We start from the raw sequence: 24,702 nt of genomic DNA, 5'->3' as shown, positions 1-24,702 counted from the left end.
CTTTCACGGCTCCTCACATACTGAAGCAGCCCATGTTCACATGCAACAAGATCTGGACAACATCCAGGCTTGGGTTGACATGTGGCAAGTGACTCTCGTGCCACACAAATGCCAAGCTATGACCATCACAATAAGGGACAAACTAATCACCGCCCCCTTAACATTCAACAGTGTCACCATCACTGCAACCCCCACTGTCAACATCCTGGGGGTTATCATCGACCAGAAACTCAACTGGGCTCTCCACCTTAACACAGTGGCTACAAGAGCAGGCCAGAAGCTGGGAATACTGCAGCGAATAACTCACCTCCTGGCTCCTCAAAACCTGTCCACCATCTACAAGGCACAAGTCAGGAATGTGATGGAATACTCCCCACATGCCTGGATGAGTGCAGCCCCAACAACACTCAAGAAGCTTGACACCATCCAGGACAAAGCAGCCCCCTTGATTTGCACTATGTCCACAAGCATTCACGCCCACCACCACAGGCGCTTCACCAAAGATCCTCAGACAGCAACTTCAAAACCCATGGCCACTTTCATCAAGAAGGACAAGGGCAGCAGACATATGGAAACACCACCACCTCCAACTTCCCCTCCAAGCCACTCACCATCCTGACTTGGAAACATATCGCCATTCCTTCACTGTCACTGGGTCAATATCCTGGAATTTCCTCCCTAATGGCATTGTAGGTTAACCCACAGCAAGAGGATTTTAGCTATGAAGAAAGCTTGAATAGATTGGGTTTGTTTTCACTGCAACACAGGGTTGAGGGGCTACCTAATAGAAATTTATAAGCTTGTGAATGGCGTGGATAGAATGGAAAGTAAGAGGATTTTTCCCAGGGAGGAGGGGTCAATTATTAGGAGACACAAGTTCAAGGTGCAAGGAGGGAGTTTAAAAGGGATGTGAGAGACAGGTTTTTTTCCAAAAACAAGTTGCGAGTGCCTGGAATGCATTGCCAGACAAGGAGATGAAAGCAGACAAAATTGCAGCATTCTAGAAGCACCTGGGTGAATACATGAATAGGAAGGGACTACAGAAATACAGATCCTGTAAGTGAAGACTGTTTTAATATGGAAGGGCAAAATGTGATGGTGCAGGCTTGGAGGGCTGAAGGGCCTATTCCTCTGCTGTATTGTTCTATGTTCATCTTCGTTCTTTGAAGAAAGGAATAGAGAAAGATGGAAACAAGGTGAGAAAAGACAGATGTGGAGCAAAAGCGTTTCGACTGAATGGCTTCTTTCTGTGCTGTATATTCTATGTAGTTCTAAATGTGTCTAAAAAACCACTGTACTGAAGGAGTTAATCTACGAGGTTGGAACTGTGCTCTCTCGTAACTTGTCTAATTATTTTCACGGTTTGGAGAGTAACTGGCTTGTTCATTTTTGATCTTTTCCTATCTGCTGTATTCCTATGTTTTGTATCAATTTATATGAAATTGTTCAATGAAGTAAACATACAAGAACAATCTATTGCAAGTTGATTGATTTGTTGTTGTCACACGTACCAAGATACAGTGAAAAGTGCTGTTCTGAAACATCACCTTTTCTGCTCCTGTGATGCTGCTTGGCCTGCTGTGTTCATCCAGCTCCATACCTTATTATCTCTGTTTTGCCTACTATGTAGGCAGTTCATACCATATAAAGTGCATCAGGTAGCAAAATACAGCATTACAGTCACACAGAAGATGCAGTGAGGTAAAGATCAGAATTAACATTCGAGATGATCTGCTCAAAAGTTAACAACTGTGATGTAAATGCTGTGCTTTTATCAATGAGAATTCAGTTGACTACTGTAAATTATGTTTGTCTCTTACTTGCTTTTGTTCCTTGGTTAAACCAAGAGGAAGGAAATGCCAAATTGACTTCTTAGCTAAAGGTACAATCTATGAAAAGCGAAGTGGTTAGGCACAAGGACAGAGCTTTGGCTGAAGTACTTTTATGTCAGGCACAGGGGCAGGCTTAGAAGCATTAGTATAATCCTAAATGTTATGCGATAAGAGGGTTACTTAAACTACTTAAGCCTATACTGGAGCTCTGCTTCAGTTTAAAGGGAAAGGAAACATTACCTGGATGATCACATTAAATATTTAGTATTCCTAAGCCATATCTCCTCCCTTTTTCATTTAGTCACGATATCTGTCACTATAACTTACTCATGTTAACAGATAGGTGATATTTTTATGCTTAATTAGTGACTCACAACTAAGATGAAAATATGCACTACTTTAAAGCAGAGATTCTGTATACAGCCAATTAGCTTCAAATTATAACACAGAAGCACTGAATCGGAGTAGCTGCAATAATGAGCAGTTCACACTGCTCACGCAGCTAAACAGGAAATTAAATAGTTTAAATCTTAATTAGTTTGGCAATTCAGCTATTCACTGCACAAATCCAGTCTTAATACTGAAATACCATGCACACAATGGCTTCCATTTAGCAACTGAGCTACAATGGTGAATAGGTGGGAGGCAAATTAACTCTGTGTCCACAAATTTCTAATCTGGTGAGCAACGTGCAAGAGATTTTTAGTGAATTTAAAAAGGCAGCAAGTATTCTATTGTACAGACATAAGTGAAACCAACTCAGTTGCCAACTGCGATTAAGAGGAAGCTGTTGCTCAAGATGTGAAACTGAATACCAATCAGGAGCATCACAAATGCAGTGATTTTGGCAGATGGAAACCCATCTTAATTAAGGGTGAGATGATCCTTTTTTGTGTAAACATAATTGGTAACTACACTCCGAATGGAAGTAGATTCATTGCTGTAAATGTTTAGAAGGATTTGCATATAATCTGCAATTTTAACATTGCTGGTTTTGGCCAGATACTAGACTTAGCTATCGCTTTAAGCTCCATAAGAGCAAGAGTACTCCCCTACATCATGTAAGATTTTCTGGGTCGCTATCATCTGAAAATAGGGCTCTTCCTACTATTCTCCCACCTGCAAAACCCCTGGAACATCTCCCAGCCCAAAACCCTTCTTTTAACTTACATCCTTCCTCCAGCTAGTTGATTGTTTCTTTCTGCTGAAATCAGCCAACATTCCAATTCCGCCACTGACTCCTATGTGGAATCGGCATCCACACTCTTCAGCTTCCCACTGAGAAATAACATTGACCTGCATGTAGTTTGAGGAAGTTCAAGCATGATTTAAGCAGATGACTCTTTGTGCAGAAAATAAAAGACCGTAAGACATAGGAGTACAAGTAGGCCATTCAGCCCATCATGTCAATTCCACCACTCAATGGGAACGACACAGTTTGAGAATGGAAATTTATCCATGTCTCTCTGCTCTATAAATGTTCTGATCACACCTGTTTTACTACAACGCATACTGGGTGGTGTAGCTGAAATAGGGAAACTAATCTGCAAATACATACACCCACCCCAAAGCAGAACGGATGACTGTCATATTGCTCTTTAGCAACTGACCATGGGTTTTATGGTAGCTTGCTAGCAAAAAGGTCTTTTCAACCCAGTGCATGGTCTCAAGAGAAGCAGTGTGGAAAGTAAATTTGAAGATATATAACGGCCTCAGAGATGGACATATGTTCAAAATACAGCCAAACAAATGCAATAATCTCACATTAATGTCAGTTACATTAACCTATGAAACAAAAATGACTACCCTTTAAAAGTGATTAATTGGCCATACAAAGAAAATTGGGACCTCTTGAGATGACATACACTAAACAAATCCAAGTTCTTTCTTTCATAATGATCAGTTGGCAGAGCAGTTATGAAAAACATTAAAAAGTCTAGTTCTTATAGATTAGTCTAAGCATTTATCATACAATTCAAATACTAACACTACACAAGTCTGCCTTGATAATAAACTGCAAAACAGCAGAAAATTTTAAAACAAAACTGTCCTCATTTTTAAGATTTAATTATAAATAATTATATGGACACAACATTAATTTCCTCTGGAAACGTGTCTCAACATTTAAAAGTTCTTAAATTCTTGAAAGAGAAGATTGAAAAATTGGGTTTGAATGCAAAATCAGATAAGATCATAATTCAGGCATATACCTGAAGGTATTCAAGTGGAGAACTGCAGAAGGTCAACAAGGTGTCCTGACCTGGTCATGTCCAAAGTACAGCAAACCCACAATTAGTGAGTGAGGGATGCAGCCAAAAAGTGGAAAGCAATAAATCCAAATTGGCATCTACTTCTCCTGGTTTCAGAGAAATTGAACGAGTAAAACATTTTCTAGATATTTTCAAAGCAACCTTTAAGGACTACTCAGAACTTGGAACAATTAGACAAAGCATTAATGGCATAAACTCTCACCATAAATATATGAATTTCCATTCAGGTCTTTACAACAGCATCAGGGTTCTGACTTGCATACACAGGTACCCTGCACAACTGTAATCTGATGACTTTCAATTTGATAACTCTGATATTTCACTTGTTTCCTGTATCTTGTTTCATGTACAAAAACCAGGTGAAAAGACAGTGAATTTCTCACTCACAACAGATTAGGTTTTAAGCCTGCACAGTTATAAGGAACTATTTCAGGGTAGGAATTTAGCCTTTACACAAATTATCTTTTTGTAACATTACACAGAAAGAAAGATTAAACACTGAAAATACCACTTGTCTTTTATTTAGTTTCAGACTGTGAAATACTGGAAGGCAGCTGCCCACGGGTTTTCAGTTCTTATCAACAGTACCATGCAACTACAAGAGTTTGTTATTTTGTTCTGTCAGGCAAGCAACTTTAATGCTGAAATAAATCAAGAGAAATGCAGCAAATTTTCAAACTCAGCAAGCTGATGATTATCAACAATCTTTTCATTCCCTATTCACTGACAATATCAGTAAAATCACAGAGGAAGGATAACCCCTTCCTCAGCACACACCTCTCCTAAATTACAACAGGAATTTTTCATTTCACGTGGACTGGGAGGAGTAAAGATGGTGAAATTCTAGAATGTATTTGATACAGTTTCTGGAACAACATGCTTTACTATGGACAGAGCATAGGTCATACTAGATTAAATTCGAATAATGAACCAAAATTAGCTGGCAAACTGGTCACAAGAGAGTATTTTGCAAAGAGTGACCATAGTAGGCTTGAATTTGATATTAGACTTGGGACAAACAAGGCACTATGTGAAATCAATCTTTTAAATTTAAGAAAAACAAATACTAAAAAGATGAGAAATGAATTGACCACCAAAAATCAGGTAGGATTCGGGGTAACAAAAGGAGGTGTTAACAGGGAAAGACAAAGTGAGAATTCCTTAATACAAAAGTGGTATGTTCCCTGAAAAGTAAAAGGTTCAGTTTGTAGAACAGCCGAGGTCAACGGTGAAATCTGAGACAATGGACCAGATTCTTGTGGAATTGTGGGGGGGGGGGGGGGGGGGGGGAGATTTAAAAATGGTTGGTGGGGGCCAGAAAGAATTACAACCCCATTTTCTACAGATCCCAAAATTGCTGTTGGGTAAAGAATGCAGAGAGTGCTTCACAAGCAGAGGAAAATCCAAACTCAATATAGTCATTTGAATTAAGTGCTGAGTCCAAAGAGGCCACAATTACAGTTGCCGCAAATGTCCAAAACACACTGTACGGAAGTCACAAATTGATGGAACAGACATAATTGCTCTCGAAGGGCAGGTAAGTCAGCTGAACTATCATAGACAATCACAGAAGTGCAGAAGTAGTTCATTCATGCATCGTACCTGCACCAGCATTCCAAATGATCATCTCACCAGGTACCAGTCTCCTGCCTTCTCCCTGTAATCCTGCATGATGTTCCTTCCCACATAACAATCCAATTCACTCCTGAATTCCTTAATAGAATTCAGATTTTAGCCACTCACCAAGTGAAAGAAGTCTGCACTTACTTTACTTTTGCTCCTTTCATTAATGTTTGTAAATCTGATTATGGTCTGAACTTTTTGAAATCTCCATCTCTTCAAAATACAGAAAAGGCTGGTTGCAGCTGTCAGTGATTATGACAAAACCCATGATCGGACTGCTTTGATTGACAGGCCAGCTGATGCAACATCTGTTTGAGAAGCTGCAGTAGAGATCTTTGTTGACATTTCCCCCGGCGATGTTAGTTATGGGTGTCTGGATCAATGTCAAAACCTAGACACACCCAGCAGAGAGTTCTGAGTTCAAAGTTTGAAATTCTGACAAAGGATCACTGGACCTGAAAGGTTAACTGTTTTCTCTCCAGAGATGCTGTCAGACCTGTTGAGTTTCTGCAACAAATTTTTTTGTTTCTCAAAGTTTGACTGATACTTTTAAAAGGTTTTATTTAAATATTTGGTGTATGAAGATGTGTCTTTTATAAGACATTATCACCTTAAGAGACCTAAAGGAGTTGACACTTCAATGAAATGGAGGGTTTTTATCCACTATCAGGTCTGTTCTGAGACCTGTATTAGGTTTTTAGAAGCCTATTTGGTTCCTGAGTCTGCTCATTAAAGATACTGGGAATGGGTGCCTAGAAAGTTAACATAGAGGCTGATGGAGTGGGGATGAAACTTGTATAGTGCAAGTGTTACTTGCTACTTATCTTGCAGCATATGAACCTGAATCTCAGTGTCTGAGGAGCCATGAATGGTGCTGAACATAGTGTAATCATCAGTGAAAATCCTCATTTCTGACCTTACGATGGAGGGAGGGAAGATCATTGATTGAAGCAGGCGAAGATTGCTGCATCTAGGAGACCACTATAAGGAACTCATGCAGTGATATTGTGGAGCTGAGCTGATTAACCACCAATAATAATCTTCTTCCTTGTTCTAGGTATGGCTTCAACCAGTGATTGATTCCACCTGAATCTAGCTTTGCTAGTTGTTCTTGACGCCATGCAGAGTTGGATTCTGCAAAGTTATCAAGCACAGTCACTTACACCTTGTCTTTGAGGTTCAGTTCTTTCCTTCGTGTTTGAACCAAGGCTGTGATGAGGTCAAGAGCACAGCAGATCTGCAGAAACCAAACTGAGCACCAATAAGAAGGACCATCCTTTGCAAATGCCAAATGATAGCTCTTTCAAAGACCTCTTCATTTTGTTGATGATTGAGAGTAGACTGATAGGGCATTAACTGGCTGGGTTGCATTGTACCTGGGCAATGTTTCACATTGTTGGGTGGATGCCAGTGTTATAGCTGTATTGGGATAGCAGGGGCATGGCTAATTTTAACCAGCGCACTTCGTACTTGTCCGACAATGTAGACATCTATGCTTTGCTTCTGGGTTTATTGGACCTGGCTCCATCCTCAATCTTACAATTCTTGGTATTTCTTACTAAGATATTTCTAGCAAGCCAAACAAAAATGCCAACTCAAGCTGTGCCACGAGGTCTATATCAAGTTTAAGGTTGTGGTAGATATCTTCCATGATATCACTGACTGTCAGACAGGTTTGAGGTGCTGAATGATCTAGACCCATTCCAATCTGCTGCAGTATATTTTGGGCATTACTGTAAACAAGAACACATTGACTCAAGTTTTTTCATCTTGGACCCATCAGGATAATTCATAAGAAATATAAATATAGACAGAAAAATCATTTAAAATGTATGAGGAGGAGATGTTGACTGGCTGGTAAGTGAATTCTGATTGGTAGAGGCATTGATGTGGAGAATGCACCAGTTGCAGCTCAGATATTCAAGCCTGCCAGTGAAGCACCTTCTTAAATAACACTTAAACACTCTGAAAATGGAAACAGAACTAACTCAAGCCTAGAACTAGGTCCAAATGACTGACTGACTGCCAAATTGCTGATCACTGCAGTCGACAACAATGTGGTACCATTGCTATCAATGTGAAAGTCAGCTCATTGCAACACATCTGCTTTGGAATCTGATCGTCAGGCTTCGAGCCTTTTGCCTATTATTTTTCCAGCTACAATATTCATGAAAAGATCGTTCATCTTGTTTATCATTTGTATGCCTTTGGATTCAAGTTTACATATTACTAATTAATAATCTGTTTTCGCCACACATTAGAGTATAAGTTTACTACAATAATTTTCATGGTTTCCTTATTCATTGATCAAACTGGTGTGCATTTCTTTTATCTTAGACAGTGGGAGCAGTCAGGCATTAACCATCCTAGGGGTTACATTGTCACATTTCACACGTGTGATGACTCCTGGAATACTGGCAATGGATTTCCAGTGCACTGCTCCCATCAGGGTAATGACAAGAACAAAATAATGTACCAGTTGTTCCATATTTACAGGCAGAAAGTACATATACACACATCACACACCTGTTCCAATTCAGTTAAATAGCTGACGGCCATTCTCTGTTTTGTTTCTTCAGGGAAATGACTCAAACAATAAGCGTCATCCTACCTGGTTTAAAATGTAAATAAAATATAGCAGCTAATTGTCAGTTGGCATTAATCTCGTACATTCTCCACAGCAATACCTTTGCCAATCAAAGTTCACTTGCCAGCCAACCAATGAGCACTCTCTTCTCATATACTGGAAATGGTTCTTTCCCTGTCCATTGATATTTCTTCCTAACTGTCCTGTTGAATACAAAACAAAACGTTTTGGCAAAATATTCTTCTTTAATGCAGTAATCAAGTTCTACACAACCAAAAGTGGGACTCTTGCTTCTGCATGGAGTGGTTTGGTACAGCCTGGAGCAGACATTGGCAGCAGCATGGCATAGGCTGCTGTAGCCCAGAGAAAATGCTGGCAGTGGCATAGTGTGGGCTGGTTCAACCTGGAGCAGGACTCTGGTGGTGGCATAGCATGGGCTGGGAAACCCAAACCGGGACTGTAGCAGCACAGAAGGAAAAGTTGTACTCTTGTTAAATTTATCTTCTTTATTTTTTACTTTAGTTTAAGTTAATGTGAACAGCAACTATGCGCGGTGATGTTATAAACATTTTACTGTATTTTATATTGAATACACATGACAATAAATGATTCAATTCAAATAACTAATTTAAACTATCTTTGACCTGCTCACTTTTTGAGTGTTTTGTAAACAGATGACCTCTGCACTTAGTGATTAGTGCTCTGCTATTTATTTGAAAACTCAAAGTATTTGACTGTCCAAGAATTAGCACTTAAGACACAGTGAGTATTCTAATTGTCACGCAAATAAATGTCACTATGGTGCTGGAAACCTGAAATTAAAACAGAAAATGCTGGAGAAACTCAGAAGCTCTGACAAAATATGTGGAGACAGAAACAGGGAGTTAACATTTTAAGTCTAATGTGACTCTTCCTCAGAGCTCAAAGAGAACAGGAAATGGTAGGTTTTATGCTGTTGGTAAGAGGGGAAATAGGAGCAAGTACAACAGATGGTGAGGGTACCCAGAGCAAAAGACAAAGGGAAGTACTAATGGTGCCATAATTGCCTTATTGTTTTCTATGTTCATGTGTTGATACAATTTTTTGCTGAGGTAATTAATGAAGAAATAAACACTGAAGGTTTCTTCCGCAGATGCCAGAAACATTAAAGTTTACAAATTCATTGTTTCATAAGTAATTAGGTTGTGTCAAATTTCATTTGCTCTTGTATCTACATTTCCGAAAAAGAACCCATTTTTGTACAATGTCGTTCTCCATTCAAAGTATAGAAGCAATTGCTTCTCATCATTCAATAAGAAAATACATTATCCAAAGCTGTAATTGAAGCAGCCCAATTATTAGTGTTAATGCAAGATAAATATTCTGTAAAAAGGCAATCTGTGGGGGTATAAAGCATCCACAGTTGCTGGTGTCTTCTCATGTTATTATACATTCCGTGTAATATTAGCCATTGATTTATTTTTGAGAAAAGTTCACACTTTAGTCTCTGTAGGTTTCAAACAGTATGAATTTTTTTTTGATGTAAATGTCCTGATTACGTACCTTGCTTCTGGAGTTGATGATTTGCTTTATGACTACCCTGTCTGCCAACACTAGTACTTTTGTAACAGAAGACAGCAGAAGCCGTGCAGCTTTAATCATTCCAGTTTTATCTGTGTAAACTGTTGCCCTTGTATCTGATTCTGGCTGGTCAAAGGCACCCACATCAGTCAACTGTGCAATGCTCTCTCCTGCATAACAATACAGATCAATAAAACAAATTATATATTAAACATGCTTTAAAAATACATCAAGAGTTAGGATATCAAATTCTGAAAATTCACGAAAGTATATACTTAATGCATGCAGTTTTTAGTAAACTGAATTACCCTGTCATTTACAAATTAATGGTAACACAAAGCAAAAAGGAAGATATTTGCAACCACTTGGTATTCAAAAGAGAAATATCTAAATTTATGGTGACAATAAAAGCAATTTTAACCATAACTTTAAAAGTAGCTTCAAAGTTGCCATCATTTTTTGTACTGAACACAGTTACTTCTATTGGCAAATTTTCTAAGCTTATTGATGATAACATTGACTTCCTTCCTGACAATAAATGATGCATCAAACAATAAATGGGAAGAAGGCAGGCAAACAGCAGTCATTTTTAAAACAGGAACAGCCAGAGAGAGTGGAAATGTGGGGTGCGGTTTAAGACATTGTTAAAGGCAAAATATCACAATTCTGGTAAGCGTATTAACAGAAGAAATGGTTTTGATTACAGACAACTCCAATTTCACTAAGTTTTGTTTTAAAATAAATTGTTCTTTGCAGATAATGTCCCAGCAATTAGGTACTCCAACTGCCAGGAGAGTAAATGCTGGCCAGCCAACGATTCCCACATTCCACAAATGATTTTTTAAAAATTCTCAATTGTGTCAATATTGTTCCTTTACAGTGTAGAACAAGAGTTCCACTGTAGTCTAGTTCACTGAATGCAACAGTGCACTTTGAAAGGTTTTATATAAATTCATTGTTACAACTCATCATTCATATTTTATACTTCTTTGCAACATGGACTATTTTCCATTTGCCTTTTGCAATCTTATGCATTTCTGTGATGACACTTTTACATAGGTAAGATGGCAAAATCATGCTAGTGTACCTAATTCACTCAAGCTCCCTCCCATATTCTCTACCTAAATGTATCACTGTAACCAACAATTTTCCTCTCTTTCATGCTGGGCTAGCTTCTCCTTAAATGTATCAATGGTATTTGCTTCAACCATGCTGTGACAGAAAATTCCACATTCTTTCCATTTTTTTTTTAGGTAAATCCCCCACTTGTCCCAAATTCCAGATTGCATTTCTTGGTGACAATCTTAAAATTGATAGTCTGTAATTATTTCTAAGCCAGAACAGAAAACATGTTCTTCATATCCACTATTATTATTTCAGAATTTTAAACACCTCAAGTCACCCTACAGCAGTTTGTACTGTTCATACTCCATACTTGACATACATAACCACACATGTCCTTATAAATCTTTTCTGCTACCTTTCCAATGGCTCTATATCCTTTTTATAATATCAGAAACGGAACTACTGGCAACACTCCAGATGTGGGCTAACCCACAGGTTTAGTAACAACTTCCTTCTTTTTCAATTATATTTCTTAGATATAAAGTCTAATGTTAATGGTCTTGCTAAACTGTGATGCAACTTTTAATAACTGGTATATTTCTACTCTGCATTGCTCTACTCCCCCAAAACTGGCTCCTTCCAAGCAGTAAGTGAACTCACTTTTCTTTCATTCTAGTAAGGGATACTTTAATCTAAGGTCTTTTCAAACAAAGAATAATTTACATTTACGATATTTCCATTGTCTATGCTCTTTATTCCTTCTTCACATCATTCAGTAAGTTTGGTCAAAGATTTTCCCTTTGAAATTCATGCTGGCTATTCATGGCTCTTTGTTTCTCGATCAGCAATATACCTTGTTCTCCCCCTTTAGGAGGATATGTATTACTTTTAAAACCCAGTGAAATTGAAACAACAAATTCATTTGTTCTTCCAAATCATCTAATTTTTCACATGCAACTACAACAGTTTTTAAACCACACGTGCCACTTACTAACCTAAGATTCCATCTGCCAATCTTTATAACTAATATCTGGGTGCCAGTTCCACAGGTCAGTTCCTCTCTGGAGTGCACTGATTGCCAAGATATCAGCTGGTACCATCCATGTGTGTAAGGTCCCTGCCCTCAAAAGGTCTCTTTGCATATACCAATTAGAACTTCCAACGCAAAATACAGCAAGGTCTGAGGAGATGAAGCTTTAGATGTTTCCCTTATTCTTCCAGGATTACTGAAACCCAACAAACTCTTCTTTCAAATAAAAAAAATCATAAAAATATCTTCTTTTTGTCTTTTTATCACATGAATTGGAAGCAGGAGGAGCATGCATGCTGTGTTCACCTGAACCCAGCCAAAGTTTGCACTGGGATTGTCTGAGTATTATTTAGATGAAGCCCAATTTCTGACAATCCCCAGGCTTTCATGTACAAATCACTTCCTGGTTTTATCTCTTGCAGATTTGGGTCAAAAAAAAATACCCCACAACTTCCAGAATGCAAACAATTGTATCAAACTTTAAGAATACAGAATTATGTCATGGCATATAACAAATTCTGGATGTGAGTTTGCTCGCTGAGCTGGAAGGTTCATGTTCAGACGTTTCGTCACCATACTAGGTAACATCACCAGTGAGCCTCTGACGAAGCGCTGGTGTTATGTCCCGCTTTCTATTTATCTGGTTAGGTTTCATTGGGTTGGTGATGTCATTTCCTGCATTGGTGATGTCATTTCCTGTTCTTTTTCTCAGGGGATGGTAGATCGGCTCCAAATCAATGTGTTTGTTGATGGAGTTCCGGTTGGAATGCCATGCTTCTAGGAATTCTCATGCCTGTCTCTGTTTGGCTTGTCCTAGGATGGATATGTTGTCCCAATCAAAGTGGTGTCCTTCCTCATCTGTATGTAAGGATACGAGTGATAGTGGGTCATGTCGTTTTGTGGCTAGTTGATGTTCATGTATCCTGGTGGCTAGCTTTCTGCCAGTTTGTCCAATGTAGTGTTTGTCACAGTTCTTGCAAGGTATTTTGTAGATGACATTCGTTTTATTTGTTGTCTGTATAGGGTCTTTTAAGTTCATTAGCTGCTGTTTTAGTGTGTTGGTGGGTTTGTGGGCTACCCTGGTGCCAAGAGGTCCGAGTAGTCTGGCAGTCATTTCGGAAATGTCTTTGATGTAGGGGAGAGAGGTTATGGTTTCTGAGCCCATTTTGTCCGTTTGTTTGGGTTTGTTGCTGAGAAATCGGCGGACTGTGTTCATAGGGTACCCATTCTTTTTGAATACGCTGTATAAGTAATTTTCCTCTGCTCTGCATAGTTCCTTTGTGCTGTAGTGTCTGGTGGCTCGTTGGAATAATGTTCTAATGCAGCTTCATTTGTGGGTGTTGGGATGGTTGCTCCTGCAGTTCAGAATTTGGTCCGTATGTGTTGTTTTCCTGTAGACGCTGGTTTGAAGTTCCCCATTGGCTGTTCGCTCTACTGTGACATCTAGCAATGGCAGTTTGTTGTTGTTTTCCTCCTCTTTTGTGAATGTTATGCCAGTAAAGGGTATTATTGATGGTCTTGAAGGTTTCCTCTAATTTGTTTTGTTTAGTGATGACAAAGGTGTCATCCACATAGCGGACCCAAAGTTTGGGTTGGATGATTGGCAGAGCTGTTTGTTCGAGTCTCTGCATTACTGCCTCTGCTAAGAACCCTGATATCGGAGATCCCATGGGTGTACCGTTGGTTTGTCTGTAGGTTTTGTTATTGAAAGTGAAGTGGGTGGTGAGGCATAGGTCCACTAGCTTGATGATGTTGTCCTTGCTGATGAGGTTGGTGGTGTCTGGTGTATGTGTCTTCGGTTCTTCTAATAGTATAAGACACTATTAGAAGAACCGAAGACACATACACCAGACACCACCAACCTCATCAGCAAGGACAACATCATCAAGCTAGTGGACCTATGCCTCACCACCCACTTCACTTTCAATAACAAAACCTACAGACAAACCAACGGTACACCCATGGGATCTCCGATATCAGGGTCCTTCGCAGAGGCAGTAATGCAGAGACTCGAACAAACAGCTCTGCCAATCATCCAACCCAAACTTTGGGTCCGCTATGTGGATGACACCTTTGTCATCACTAAACAAAACAAATTAGAGGAAACCTTCAAGACCATCAATAATACCCTTTACTGGCATAACATTCACAAAAGAGGAGGAAAACAACAACAAACTGCCATTCCTAGATGTCACAGTAGAGCGAACAGCCAATGGGGAACTTCAAACCAGCGTCTACAGGAAAACAACACATACGGACCAAATACTGAACTAGAGGAGCAACCATCCCAACACCCACAAACGAAGCTGCATTAGAACATTATTCCAACGAGCCACCACACACTGCAGCACAGAGGAACTACGCAGAGCAGAGGAAAATCACCTATACAGCGTATTCAAAAAGAATGGGTACCCTATGAACACAGTCCGCCGATTCCTCAGCAACAAACCCAAACAAACAGACAAAACGGGCCCAGAAACCATAACCACTCTCCCCTACATCAAAGACATTTCCGAAATGACTGCCAGACTACTCGGACCTCTTGGCATCAGGGTAGCCCACAAACCCACCAACACACTAAAACAGCAGCTAATGAACTTAAAAGGCCTTATACAGACAACAAATAAAACGAATGTCATCTGCAAAATACCTTGCAAGAACTGCGACAAACACTACATTGGACAAACTGGCAGAAAGCTAGCCACCAGGATACATGAACATCAACTAGCCACAAAACGACATGACCCACTATCACTCGTATCCTTACATACAGATGAGGAAGGACACCACTTTGATTGGGACAATACATCCATCCTAGGACAAGCCAAACAGAGACACGCGTGAGAATTCCTAGAAGCATGGCATTCCAACCGGAACTCCATCAACAAACACATTGATTTGGAGCCGATCTACCATCCCCTGAGAAAAAGAACAGGAAATGGCATTACCAACGCAAGAAATGACATCACCAACCCAAGGAAACCTAACCAGATAAATAGAAAGCGGGACATAACACCAGCGCTTCGTCGGAGGCTCACTGATGATGTTACCTAGTATGGTGACGAAACGTCTGAAAACGAACCTTACAGCTCAGCGAGCAAACTCACATCCAGAACCTCAACCTGAGCTACAAATCTTCTCAAAACTTGATATAACAAATTCTCCCTTGTCCATAGCAGGAAAAGTTTTAACATAAATTCTCCTACGAACCCTGAATGAGTACTCTCCTAGTGAGAACAGTATAGTTTTATACTTGCAGAGGAATCTTGGACACGGTTGTTGCTAAACAAATGTAAGAAAATTGTCAAGACCGCCATCATAAATGCTTCTCTGCATTAATTAACCAAACCAAAATATTTGACTCACTAGATCACAAGTTTTGTGGATTGTGCTGGTGCTGGGAATTGAACCCACACTATTGGCATCACACTGCTTTGCAAACCAACTGTCCAGTCAACTGAGCTAAACCAATCCCCTCCTGCAATTACTTCATGATGACAACAACCTTCAAGTGACAGCGTTAGCAGGGATGTCCTTTAAAATCAGACTGGGTCAAGTAAGCAGTGTGAAATGGCTGGTAATGGATTCTGAAGTCTCCTTACTTCTTCACCCTTGCCACCTGCAATGCTTCTTCTAATTGGTGTTCAATGTGGAGAAGTACTGAATCATCAACTGAAGGAAGTGGAGAAGGGATGCAAGCAGGGGGTAGATAGTAATCAGTGGCATGTTTCCTTGCCAATATTTGATATCATGTTATGAGACTTCACAAGGTTTAGAGTTAATGTTGAGGACTCTCAGAGCAATTTCCTCCCACCAATAACAGACCACTTCTGTTGGATCTGTCTTGTTTATGGGACAATACATGCACTGAGATGTTGCGGTGAGGTCTGAGAAGTAATTGTTTTCATACCTTACAACAGTGTCTTCTGGGACATCTGGCTGTCTAATCTGTTGGATAGTTCTCTCAATTTTAGAACAAACTCCTAAATACTGAGAAGGAGGACTTAGCAGAAAGATGTTACATGCTTTAATGAGACTGCACAGTTCTTGATGGGATGTGGGTACATTAGCTGAGATAGTGAACATTGGTGAAGTAGAGAGAAAATGGTGGCAATTAACTTGGTAGAGTGGAGAAGTTCACTGACCTCATTGCTACCCTGTCGGGCATTCTTCCAAATAGCTGGGACCACACTGACTCAGATGTCGACTTTGGACCAGGCAGGCATGGTCTCATGTCAGGCCCACGACTGCCAGGCATGAAGAGGTGGACAGGGTTCCCGCGCCCCCTCCTGCCCCACCCCGCACCACCCTATCCATCAGAATCTCTAGGTCCCTGTTTGCAAAGTGAGATGCCTATTTCCCTTTCTCACCTAAAAACAGAGCATATGTCACAAAATGTGCAGGGCAGCTCTTGGCCATCAGCCCCTATCCAGATGCACTGTGGCCTTTTAAAGATAGTGCCTGTGCCAGGAAAACCAGTAAAATCCGGGGTATCCCAGCAGTGGTATGTTCTTCCCCCAATGTGTGTACAGTAGAATTCAGGCTAGCATCAAACAACAGGGCCACTACTGAGCTGTAGTATGTAATATGTAGTTAATGAGGCAAGTTTGGGACATGAGTGTGAAAAAAGCACTCGGCCTTGCAGAGAGAAACCCTCCATGAAACTCACCAAAAAAAGACATGCAGCCAATACATCATAAAATTCATAGCATTAGACTGGCTTTAATTTCAGATTTTTATTAATTCAAATTCCACAAGCTACCATGGTCAGATTTGAACCCAAGTTACCAGTGTGATGATCTTGCAAACAATGACAAAATACCACAGCCGAACCCATTAAAGAACGATTTTTAGTCATTCAGAAGTAATTATCAGAAAAACATTTTTCTAATAATGTTAAACATGTGGATGTCTATTATTTAAATGAATTTTGATATTTCCAATCAATCTATAAATATCAGTGCTTTATTAGGAATGTAGAAAGTTTTGATCAAAATATTTTATCAACAATACTTAATTGTGCTACACGTTTCTGATTTAAAAAACAAGTGAGTTTGCTGATTACTTCTTCTGCTTATCATAAAGGTCACAAAACAACATCATGCTGATAGCTAGTCAGAATCAGTTGCCCACTAGCTATGCTCCTACAGGCTGAACTCCCAGAAACCTGTCACAATTTGACCACAATCTTCACTGACACGTATAAAGGCTTTCCCGATAATGCTAAATTTTTGCAATCTTCACTGGGCATCGGAAAGGAGATATGCCCCTTGATTGGCTCAGTCAAATTTGCCTCCTGGCAGAATGACTGAGGAAATATGGAGATGTCAACGATGCTTTATGGTTGCCCTGCCCTTCTATTAAACAAACAAATTTCCCTGCTGGCAGTATGGTGGCTTTCAGGAGGAAACTGGTGCAATAGTATCAGAGATAATGGGAACTGCAGATGCTGGAGATTCCAAGATAATAAAATGTGAGGCTGGATGAACACAGCAGGCCAAGCAGCATCTCAGGAGCACAAAAGCTGACGTTTCGGGCCTAGACCCTTCATCAGAGAGGGGGATGGGGGGAGGGAACTGGAATAAATAGGGAGAGAGGGGGAGGCGGACCGAAGATGGAGAGTAAAGAAGATAGGTGGAGAGAGTGTAGGTGGGGAGGTAGGGAGGGGATAGGTCAGTCCAGGGAAGACGGACAGGTCAAGGAGGTGGGATGAGGTTAGTAGGTAGCTGGGGGTGCGGCTTGGGGTGGGGGGAAGGGATGGGTGAGAGGAAGAACCGGTTAGGGAGGCAGAGACAGGTTGGACTGGTTTTGGGATGCAGTGGGTGGGGGGGGAAGAGCTGGGCTGGTTGTGTGGTGCAGTGGGGGGAGGGGATGAACTGGGCTGGTTTAGGGATGCAGTAGGGGAAGGGGAGATTTTGAAACTGGTGAAGTCCACATTGATACCATATGGCTGCAAGGTTCCCAGGCGGAATATGAGTTGCTGTTCCTGCAACCTTCGGGTGGCATCATTGTGGCAGTGCAGGAGGCCCATGATGGACATGTCATCATGAGAATGGGAGGGGGAGTGGAAATGGTTTGCGACTGGGAGGTGCAGTTGTTTGTTGCGAACTGAGCGGAGGTGTTCTGCAAAGCGGTCCCCAAGCCTCCGCTTGGTTTCCCCAATGTAGAGGAAGCCGCACCGGGTACAGTGGATGCAGTATACCACATTGGCAGACGTGCAGGTGAACCTCTGCTTGATGTGGAATGTCATCTTGGGGCCTGGGATGAGGGTGAGGGAGGAGGTGTGGGGACAAGTGTAGCATTTCCTGCGGTTGCAGGGGAAGGTGCCGGGTGTGGTGGGGTTGGAGGGCAGTGTGGAGCGAACAAGGGAGTCACGGAGAGAGTGGTCTCTCCGGAAAGCAGACAGGGGTGGGGATGGAAAAATGTCTTGGGTGGTGGGGTCGGATTGTAAATGGCGGAAGTGTCGGAGGATAATGCGTTGTATCCGGAGGTTGGTAGGGTGGTGTGTGAGAACGAGGGGGATCCTCTTGGGGCGGTTGTGGCGGGGGCGGGGTGTGAGGGATGTGTCGCGGGAAATGCGGGAGACGCGGTCAAGGGCGTTCTCGATCACCGTGGGGGGAAAGTTGCGGTCCTTAAAGAACTTGGACATCTGGGATGTGCGGGCATGGAATGTCTTATCGTGGGAGCAGATGCGGCGGAGGCGGAGGAATTGGGAATAGGGGATGGAATTTTTGCAGGAGGGTGGGTGGGAGGAGGTGTATTCTAGGTAGCTGTGGGAGTCGGTGGGCTTGAAATGGACATCAGTTACAAGCTGGTTGCCTGAGATGGAGACTGAGAGGTCCAGGAAGGTGAGGGATGTGCTGGAGATGGCCCAGGTGAACTGAAGGTTGGGGTGGAAGGTGTTGGTGAAGTGGATGAACTGTTCGAGCTCCTCTGGGGAGCAAGAGGCGGCGCCGATACAGCCATCAATGTAACGGAGGAAGAGGTGGGGTTTGGGGCCTGTGTAGGTGCGGAAGAGGGACTGTTCCACGTAACCTACAAAGAGGCAGGCATAGCTGGGGCCCATGCGGGTGCCCATGGCCACCCTCTTAGTCTGTAGGAAGTGGGAGGAGTCAAAAGAGAAGTTGTTGAGTGTGAGGACGAGTTCAGCTAGGCGGATGAGAGTGTCGGTGGAGGGGGCCTGGTCGGGCCTGCGGGACAGGAAGAAGCAGAGGGCCTTGAGGCCATCTCCATGCGGAATGCAGGTGTACAGGGACTGGATGTCCATGGTGAATATGAGGTGTTGGGGGCCAGGGAATTGGAAGTCCTGGAGGAGGTGGAGGGCGTGGGTGGTGTCACGGACGTAGGTGGGGAGTTCCTGGACCAAAGGGGAGAAAATGGAGTCCAGATAGGTGGAGATGAGTTCGGTGGGGCAGGAGCAGGCTGAGACGATGGGTCGACCAGGGCAGGCAGGTTTGTGGATTTTGGGAAGGAGATAGAAACGGGCCGTGCGGGGTTGGGGAACAATGAGGTTGGAGGCTGTGGGTGGGAGGTCCCCTGAGGTGATGAGGTCGTGAATGGTGTTGGAGATGATGGTTTGGTGCTCGGGTGTGGGGTCATGATCGAGGAGGCGGTAGGAGGTGGTGTCGGAGAGTTGGCGTCTGGCCTCGGCGATGTAGAGGTCAAGCTCCCCCTCCCATTCTCTTGATGACATGTCCATCATGGGCCTCCTGCACTGCCACAATGATGCCACCCGAAGGTTGCAGGAACAGCAACTCATATTCCGCCTGGGAACCCTGCAGCCATATGGTATCAATGTGGACTTCACCAGTTTCAAAATCTCCCCTTCCCCTACTGCATCCCTAAACCAGCCCAGTTCATCCCCTCCCCCCACTGCACCACACAACCAGCCCAGCTCTTCCCCCCCACCCACTGCATCCCAAAACCAGTCCAACCTGTCTCTGCCTCCCTAACCGGTTCTTCCTCTCACCCATCCCTTCCCCCCACCCCAAGCCGCACCCCCAGCTACCTACTAACCTCATCCCACCTCCTTGACCTGTCCGTCTTCCCTGGACTGACCTATCCCCTCCCTACCTCCCCACCTACACTCTCTCCACCTATCTTCTTTACTCTCCATCTTCGGTCCGCCTCCCCCTCTCTCCCTATTTATTCCAGTTCCCTCCCCCCATCCCCCTCTCTGATGAAGGGTCTAGGCCCGAAACGTCAGCTTTTGTGCTTCTGAGATGCTGCTTGGCCTGCTGTGTTCATCCAGCCTCACATTTTATTATCTTGGTGCAATAGTATGTTGAATTACAAAAGATTTTAAGGAAGTATCAATCGCTAAGTTCATTACATATCCATAAATAGGTGGCATTGTAAATCAGGAGACCAAAAACCTTTTGAGTGACATGAAATAGCACAAAGATAGTCAAATAACAATAGTTCCAGGCAGAAGAAAAAAACATTTGGTTCATCAGCTTACCCATCCACAAAATCACTTGGTGCATTTTAATATCCATGAATCCTGTTTGGTGACAAGGCCTGTCTGAGCTTCCTTGGAAATCCATTAATGTTACACGTTCACTGTTTGTGCTAATAATCCATTCTACGTACCTAACCATTTCAGTAAAGAAAAATGTTCCTCCTACATTTCCTTTTCTCTTTGGTCACTCACATTATAAATTCCACTTCTTGCACTTAGAAGCTAGCCAGGGCAGAAAGCCCAAAAAATCTGTTTGATTTAGAGCATTTCTGTCTTAGCCCCTTTCAGTCTTTTGCTAAGCATGACAGATACATACCCATAAAGCCAAATAGCCTGCTGCCACTGACTACCTGAGTTCATGCACAGAGCCAGCATTTTTTCGAGACTATGTTGCTTTAAATTGCTGTAGAAATGCTTGGCAGCAGGGAGGAAAGAAAAGCAGAAAGCATTTCATAATATTCTGAAATCAGTGGGTGACACGGAGTTAATCTATACTTAGTAGATTGGTGAATAATTCATGTGGTGGAAATGCATAGTGTTCTATGAGTGTTTTCGCATAATTTTACTGATAAACAGAAGATGTTTCAAGTAACTTTAGCAGCTGTAAGTAGTCTGTGATTAATGAGATGAAAATAATTTTGATTTCGACAACATTAAGCATTTTTCTAATATCTAAAACAAACTTTATCATCTCAAAAGTGATAAAAAAGGAACAAGTGTTGGTATAAAAATATTCCAACTGACGTATTGATCATATAACTGCCAACTGCAGCAACAGTTCACAAGAGCAGAGATTGATGGCCAACAGGAAAATAAAGCCCTTTGCATGGATATAAATTAAAAATATCTCTTTGCAAAAACTGGAGAGAGAGCAGGCTGCACTTTTGTTCAGGTAGGGAGTGTAGTAAAAAGAAACACTGGAGTACATGTGATCCAGAGGGTCACTCAGAAGGCCATGGCTTCAAAGATTGGAATGTAGGGCACAACTACACAAAGAAATTGCTGGAGGTTTTACAAAAGGTGATCATGCATTCTGAGAAAACTGCACTTTCACATCATTTTATAAAGCAAAAATGAGTTAAAATCAAAGGGCTAGAGAAATTTGTAATAATATTGCACAAACTATTCTTCTAATGAACAAATTATGAAAATACCCAGGACCCTACTCATTAAGAATGAGAGGTGATCTCATTGAAACACAGGATTCTTAACAGGTTTGACAGGGTAAATGCTAAGAGGATTTTCCCCTCATGTGAAGGTCTAAAACTAGAGGGCACAGTCTCAGAATAAAGGGTGCGGAGGAATTTCTTCTCTTAGAGGGGTGAGTGTGTTTGGAACTCCTCGACACAGAGAGTTGTGGAGGCAGAGTCCTTGTGTATATTTAAGGCTAAGAAAGATAGATTCTTCATCAGTTGGGAATCTAAGGTTACAGGGAAAAATGCAGGAAAGTGGATGTGAGGAATGTCAGATCAGCCATGATCCTATTGAACAGTGCTGCAGGCTTGATGTGTACAAATGGCCTTCTTCTACTCCCATTTGTATGGTGTTATGGTCTTAATTGATTAATATGGTTATCCTCGATGGTCTATTTCAATAAGTAAATAAAAGAAAAACATTGAATTTTCCATCAAAAACAATAAGAACACTGGACGGAATTTTCCAATGTTTTGGCAGGTAAGAAGCTGACCTTCTCACTTTGGACCCACACGATTGCAAAGGAGAACACAGCCCAGAAAAGGAAGCTGGAACACTTCTTCACTGATAGAAACCTAGAGATGCTTACAGCTAGGGTGGTCAAGGGAAGGGTCATGTTATTTCACCCAGTTGCCCAAGGTAAGCCATGCCACCACCTGGCTTCCAACCTGCTGCACATCACAAGGGACCAAACTGCACACGGCACTCAGACAAGGTAATGGTAATGTTGCCATAGTCCTACCAGGCCATAGGGCTGCTCTCTTATTAGAGAGAGATAACAGGTGGTGGTTTATCTTGAGGATCAGGCACGGGAAGAGATTGTGAATTTCGACCTTCATGGTTACCTCAGTCATTGTGGGAATTCAACCAACACTATTGACTTCACGTTGAATCACAAGCCAGCAGTCCCGCTGATTGAGCTAACTGTCGACCTAATTAAACTGAATGAACAGTTGATCATTTAGATCAATTCTGTTTTGCAGAAGAAATGACAGCCTGACTGCCTGGCTTTGGCCTCTGCACCTCATCACTACCCTGTCATTCTGCTTCTTGCTTTTCCCCTTCCTCGGCCCTTTCATTCACATCGCAATTCTGTTCTGACTTGTCCCTGCTTGGCAGTTTAGTCACACAGCAGCTGCTCCATTCAAGACGGAGATAAAATACATATGGACCCAACTGATATATTCAGTTTCCAGAGCATATTTTGAATAATTACCAGGTACTTTAGTTACCTGTTAAAAAAAGTGTACTGAAATCAGATCCAGGCAGCTTTGCAGCAAGACAGTAATGTTTAATTTTTATCTGTTTAAGGAATGTGGAATTATTTCTCCGCTTCCCTTGCCAATTGTCCTTGAAAAGGTGGTGATGAGGTGTGTCCTTGAACCACTGTGGTCCTTGCGATAGTAACACTTTCAGTGATATAAGGGAGGCAGTTACAGATTTTGAGCCAGTGACAGTGAAGGAACAGTGCATGGGTTGGCAGGGCCAACCTCACAAATGCTATCTCTGCTACCTTTGTCCTTCTGTGGAACGTCCATGAGTTTGGAAGGCGGTGTCAAAGCAGTCATTGTAATTTACCACAGTGCAACCTGTAGATGGTGCACACTGTTGTCACTGCACATCACTGGTGAAGACAATCAATGTTCAAAATAGTTGGTGGGGTGGCTGCTTTGTGCTGGTTGGTGAGGAGCAGGTGTTGGAGCTACATTCATGCAAACAAGTGGAGAGTATTTCATTGTTCTCCCACCTCGTGCCATTAAGATGGAGCAAAGGCACTAGGACACAGGTGGTGAGTTATTCACTGCAGAACTCCTAGCATCTAACCTGCGCATGTAGTTACAGTACGTACACAACTGGACACGTTTCTGGTCAATGGTAACATACAGTATATTGATAATGAGGGATTCAGGAAAGATAATGCCATTCAACATTAAGAAATGATTCTCTCTTATTGAAGATGATTATTGCCTGGCACTTTTTAGGCATGAATGTTACTTAACATTTATAAGCTGAAGTCTAGAAGTTGTCCAGACCTAGCTGCACATAGACACAGAGACAGTAGGAATTGCAGATGCTGGAGAATCTGAAATAACATGGTGTAGAGCTGGATGAACACAGCAGGCCAAGCAGCATCGTAGGAGCAGGAAAGTTAACGTTTCGGGCCTAGTCGCTTCTTCAGAAATGGGGACGGGGGAGGAGGTTCTGAAATAAATATGGAGGGGGGGAGATGGATAGAAGATAGATATAGCAGAAGGTAGGTGGAGAGGAGACAGATGGGTCGAAGAGGCGGGGATGGAGGCAGTAAAAGTGAGTATAGGTGGGGAGCTAGGGAGGAGATAAGTCAGTCCAGGGAGATGGACAGATTGAGGGGGCAGGATGAGGTTAATAGGTAGGAAATGGAGGTGCGGCTTGAGGTGGGAGGAGGGGATAGGTGGGAGGAAGGAGAGGTTAGGGAGGTGGGGATGAGGTGGGCTGGTTTTGGGATACAGTAGGGGGGGGGGAGATTTTGAAGCTTGTGAAGTCCACATTGATACCATGAGGCTGCGGAGCATCTTCTCTTAGAGGGTTGAGTGTGTTTGGAACTCCTCGACACACAGTTGTGGGGGCATTGTCCCTGTGCATATTTAAGGCTAAGAAAGATAGATTCTTCATCAGTAACATCTAAGGTTACAGGGAAAAATGCAGGGAAGTGGATGTGAGGAATGTCAGATCGGCCATGATCCTATCGAATAGTGCTGCAGGCTTGATGTGTATAAATGGCCTACTTCTACTCCCATTTGTATGGTGTTATGGTCTTAATTGATTAACGTGGTTGAAGAACACCTACGCTCGGTTTGCACTAAACAACTGCTCCTCCCAGTTGCGAACCATTTCAACTCCCCCTTCCATTCCGCAGACGACATGTCCATCCTGGGCCTCCTGCAGTGCCACAACAATGTTACCCGAAGGTTGCAGGAACAGCAACTCATATTCCGCTTCGGAACACTACAGCCCAATGGTATCAATGTGGACTTCACAAGCTTCAAAATCTCCCCTTCCCCAACCGCATCCCAAGACCAGCCCAGCTCGTCCCTGCCTCC

At 42.3% G+C, this 24,702-nt stretch overlaps 1 protein-coding gene across 5 annotated transcripts in view; it reads right to left on the bottom strand.

Moving 5' to 3' along the window:
- Positions 1 to 24,702, bottom strand: part of ctnnal1 (catenin (cadherin-associated protein), alpha-like 1) — a 311,456-nt gene that overhangs the window by 95,318 nt on the left and 191,436 nt on the right. For 4 of the 5 annotated variants that reach the window (XM_059638327.1, XM_048554131.2, XM_059638321.1 and 1 more), the window contains one exon: positions 9,855 to 10,042. In XM_059638327.1, coding sequence (XP_059494310.1) covers positions 9,855 to 10,042 — 188 coding nt within the window. Of the gene's footprint in view, positions 1 to 4,304; positions 4,385 to 9,854; positions 10,043 to 24,702 lie in introns of those variants that run through there. The other variant, XM_059638334.1, reaches the window with a different exon arrangement.

The sequence above is a fragment of the Stegostoma tigrinum genome, chromosome 2 (genome assembly GCF_030684315.1).
Source record: "Stegostoma tigrinum isolate sSteTig4 chromosome 2, sSteTig4.hap1, whole genome shotgun sequence".
Lineage (NCBI taxonomy): Eukaryota > Metazoa > Chordata > Chondrichthyes > Orectolobiformes > Stegostomatidae > Stegostoma > Stegostoma tigrinum.
The sequence above is the reverse complement of the archived record's forward strand: the minus strand, read 5'-3'. Positions and strand labels throughout refer to the sequence as shown.